General features: G+C 43.9%; 1 protein-coding gene across 1 annotated transcript in view; it reads right to left on the bottom strand.

The window, feature by feature from the left end:
- Positions 1-1472: 1472 nt before the first annotated feature.
- LOC111657074 (SH3 domain-binding protein 4) overlaps positions 1473-4559 on the bottom strand; it is a 38838-nt gene continuing 35751 nt past the window's right edge. Inside the window, exons 4-5 of the mRNA XM_023409050.2 lie at positions 4351-4539; positions 1473-4009 (exon numbers count right to left, since the gene is read on the bottom strand). Of these exons, the coding sequence (XP_023264818.1) occupies positions 3785-4009; positions 4351-4539 (414 nt within the window). The 3' untranslated portion in view covers positions 1473-3784. The remainder of the gene's footprint in view (positions 4010-4350; positions 4540-4559) is intronic.

A 4559-nucleotide genomic window follows, 5' to 3' on the forward strand; every position in this document is an offset into this window, starting at 1 on the left:
TTAGCCACTAGTCAAAATGTTATTTTATAATTCATTGGTTTGTGTGTGTGTGTGTGTGTGTGTGTGTGTGTGTGTGTGTATAAAAGTTAGGATGATTTAAAAACTTGCCATGAATAGTTTTAATCAATTTACATCTTACAAAGTCAGTACTTGCTGTGTCTCTGAAGTTCCTGGTGATGATGATGATGATGATGATGATGATGATGAAGAATCTAAACATCTAAAGTGACTAGAACCTTTGCACAGGACTGTACCTGCAAAACTAACATTCCCATGAGCCTCAGCTGTATTTTCACGTTAATGCTAATTAGCAGATATTAGCATGCTGACATGCTACACTGAATATGAACATTATATTTGCACATTGTACATTAAACCTGTGAGTACGTCTTGATGTAGCCATCAGAAATTCTTACATGCTAAACATTAGCATATTCACGTGCTTACAGTGCTCATTTTAGCATGCTAACAGTGATCATGTAAACATGCTAACATGAGCACTGTTAGCATATTGACATGCTACGTAGTAATGTAAAGTATTATATTAGCATGTTTACACACAGTGCTCATGTTAGCATGGTAAAAGTGTGCATGTTATGACAACATTAACATGACTGTATGCTATGTAGTATGTAAAGAATATTATAATAGCATGTTTACATGCTAACAGTGCTCAGATTAACATGCTAACTTGAGCACTGTTAGCATATTAACATGCTTACAGTGCTCATGTTATGACATCAACATGACCGTATGCAATTTAGTATGTTAGGTATTATATTAGCATGTTAGCATGATAAACTAAATGTTACATACTTTACATTACTACATACTGACATGTTAATGTTGTCATAACATGCTAACTCTTGACATGTTGACCTGCAGTTAGTGAAGATTTTTTTCATTGGTCCTAAATGTTATTTTCTGTTATATTATAATATTTCATGAGGATCCAGTTGAGTCGTGTTCCTACTAGAACATGATTATTTCTGCCTCCTGACCTCTGCTGCTGATGTATGAGGACAAAGTTAAACATGAACTTTTAGGCTGTTTTTTGAGGCTGCAGCAGTTTGATCCATGAAACATAAGTAATGTGAGGTGACGAGGGCGGCGTGAAGATAAGGCTGCAGGAGATCATCAGATTTATATGCTGCACAATCCTCCTCTCCTCTTATCTCCCTCGTTCCGTTTCTCTTGTCTCTCTGCGCTGACCTGACTCTGTCTGAACACAGAACTCTCTCCGTCCACGTCTCCGTCTCCTTCACCTCCCACCGGACCTTCTCAGATGGTGTATTTTCAGAGGTGTTTCCCCACAAACACGCCTCTGATAACACACCAAACACGCCACGCCGCTGCTGGTTCAGATAAGGAAACCTCCTGACGGTGATGCTCTGTTCGGTGTGTGTGTGTGAGTGTGTGTGTGTGTGTTAACACTGAAATGATCACAACAGCCTGCAGCCAACAGCAAAATGTCATGTACAAATATTTACATTTTATTTGTTTAGAGTCTTTTCCACAAAAGTATGCAGTCACAAAAAGGTTTTCAAACTCACCACTGGATGTGTTACTACCAGGTTATACAGTATGCAGCACAGGGACGAACCCTAACCAGAAGCTTTGACAGTGTCCTTACAACAGTGGCTGTTTTCGTTTTGGCAAACTTTGGTAAAAAAGAACTTTTTATATGACAAAGAAAAACAGGCAGGAGGCGGCAAAGAGTGGCGTTACATGGAGAGTAGAGCTGAAAATAAATATTTTAATGAATTAATCAAAGAAATATTCAACAGATTAGTTGATGACAATCTCAACTCAAAGTCCACCCGCTTGTTCTGGACACAGACTGTAAATAAAGATGGACGTATCCTCTGTGACGTCACCCGTAGTTTTTGAAGCTCAGAGTGAGCTGCTCCACCATCGCCATCTTGGCAGTGCCTGACTCCGCCCCTCACTCCCAGCTGATCAAAACTGTTTTTGTACCAGACTGTAAACATGTTTATTTTTGCTGTAAAGTTGGACATTCTTAACATGGGAGTCTATGGGGCTTGTCAACATTAATGAGACGTCGAACAGTCGGACTGTTAATTTACGAGGCCTGTGAGTTAATTAAAATGATATTTGACCTGCTGATTGTAGCATAAAGCCATTCTTGAACACTCGGTGTCAGTTTCACCATGTGTGCAGATTGCTTTCCTGTTTTCTTCTGTGCCAAAGACACAAAGTTACGCATCAAGAAGCACATCGGGAACAATGTGGTGAAGACGATTAATCTCACGAGACCACAAAGTTTAATCACCGGGAGTTCGGGGCTTTCGCTGACACGTAATATGGGAATGTCATCGACCACTCAGATGTGCGCTAGCTTTTTATTGAAAGGAAAAGGTCACAGCCTCGTTTAACCGACACAAACCTGCTCTCAAACCTGTTCTTTGTTGACGTGCCAGAGGACAAGTAGTTACTGAAATGCAATGATGTGATGGTTCTCTCTGAAGCTGGAACTACACAGATTTCCCCAGATGCAGATTCAGATAAAGGATGTTTAGTTCATTGGGCTCTACATACATGCGTGAGCAAACACTTTCTCTGATGGCACTGAACCAGAGCAGACTGAAGCCCAAGATGGCTGACGTCACCTGTGTGATGACGATCCACTACAGGACTTCCACCTGAGCTGCCGGCAATTCCTCAGTCCAGAGCCGAGCATCGCTGCTCCTGTTCAGAGGGACATTTACTGCTGAGTGAAATCCAAGAGACAAAATCATCAGACTGAACAGGACGAAGAGTTCAGGACTGTCTCATGAAGATGGTCTCTGTCAAAATTAGTCTCTATTAAAAGATTTTGTAGCTTATGAAGTCCTCCATGGCCAAATTACCAAGCTGAAGCTGATGGTTAGGAATGTGTGCTATGGTCAAAAGCAAAAGAAAAAAGCGAGTAAGTGGACCTTGAGTTGAGATAGTTTTGTCAGCAGCTGTTTTCAGGTCAATAACGAGCTGCCAACTCTGCACGAGAATATTTTAATTAGAGAAATGTCCGACCAAAAGTCCAAAACACAAAGATTCAATTTGATTAAATTTCTGATGTGAAACAAAAAAGAGTTTTTTTTTTTTTTTTTAATTTTTCAGAATCTGTTGTTGATTAATTTTCTGTAAAATGATTTAAGTGAACCATTTCAGCACTAGTGGACAGCTTGATTAAAACGCAGGTGAACGAGATTCATTAACGATCCTGTTTTCTTCGGCTCCAGACCCTAAAAAAACAACAACAACAACAACAACAAAAACCAAAGTTGAGACCGACGGCAGAGTATCCACGTCTCTGAAATGAGGAGGACCACAGTGAGAGAGAACCTGAAGAAGAGAAGAGGAAGCGACTTCTCTCTTTGATGTATAAATAAATAGAACAGACACGTGACTAACGAGGTTACGAAATCTAAAAGTGTCTCTTCTTGGAAAAAGTGTCTTCGATTCCACAGTTCGAAACCAAAAGGGTTCAAAGTGTTGCTTTAAAAAACGCTGTGCCTTAACAAGATACAAAAATACAGAACTATGCGAGACAGGGACTATTAAAAGAGTCTCTGTGAATACTGCGAGCTCCGTACAGCACTGTGATGTGTGGCGGAGACGTGGGCGGGGGGAGGGGAGAAGGGGAGAAGGGGAGGGGGGGTCAGTCTGCTGATGAGCCCCTGAAGGCGGCGCCGCAGGAACAGAACGACTACGTGCGACAGCATTAGTGGAGTTCAGAGTGAGCAGACGGCCGATCTGCGAAGAGCGAGGCGCGAGGCCGGGTTCAGATGGCGCAGTCGTCCTGCGCGGCGGGGCTGAAGGCGGAGCTCCGCAGGGCGTCCATGCAGTTGACCAGGATGAGCGTGCCGGTCAGATGTTTCCAGCGCTTGGTGATGGGGTTCTTCATCTTGTCCAGGCCCATGTGCAGCTCCTGGATCACGTCCCTGTAGCTGTCGCCGATCTGGGCGGCCCACGTGACCAGGAAGTCGTACGCCGGCTTCCACATGGCCTGGAGAGAGAGAGAGAGAGAGAGAGAGAGAGAGAGAGAGAGAGAGAGAGAGAGAGAGAGAGAGAGAGAGTTTGTACAGAACACAGCTTCAAGAAGTTTTAACAAAAACTAGTAAAAACGAGCAGATTCCATCGGTTTGAACATCTTCACAGTGAAGACGGTTTCTTACCTGGTCGACTGTTTCTTCTTCTATGACCTCACGTCATCGACACCACAGCATTAAATGAACCAACAATTTAGACTAAGAAAGCTTCCGGTAAATACCCGCCTTACTGTGTGTGTCCTTCACGTCACAACAGCCCATTGTTTTCTATGAACAGTGACTGAACGGATCTCCGTACCTCACTGTCCACCACGCCGCTCTTGTCGCGATGCGGCGCCTCGTAAGCGTCCATCTGCTGGCGGGAAACCTTGGCGAGCTTCTCGGCCAGCTCCCTCCAGCGCCCGGCCAGCTCCACGGCCGTGGTCAGGAGGACGAAGTCCATGACGAGTCTGGCCACGAGACCCTGACAGTCCATCTTCAGCAGAGCCTGCGGAGGGGGGGGGGGGG

This window comes from Seriola lalandi, unplaced genomic scaffold, assembly GCF_002814215.2.
Source record: "Seriola lalandi dorsalis isolate HSWRI2012SDOR001 ecotype SW California unplaced genomic scaffold, Sedor1 jcf7180002054382, whole genome shotgun sequence".
In the NCBI taxonomy this organism is placed as follows: domain Eukaryota; kingdom Metazoa; phylum Chordata; class Actinopteri; order Carangiformes; family Carangidae; genus Seriola; species Seriola lalandi.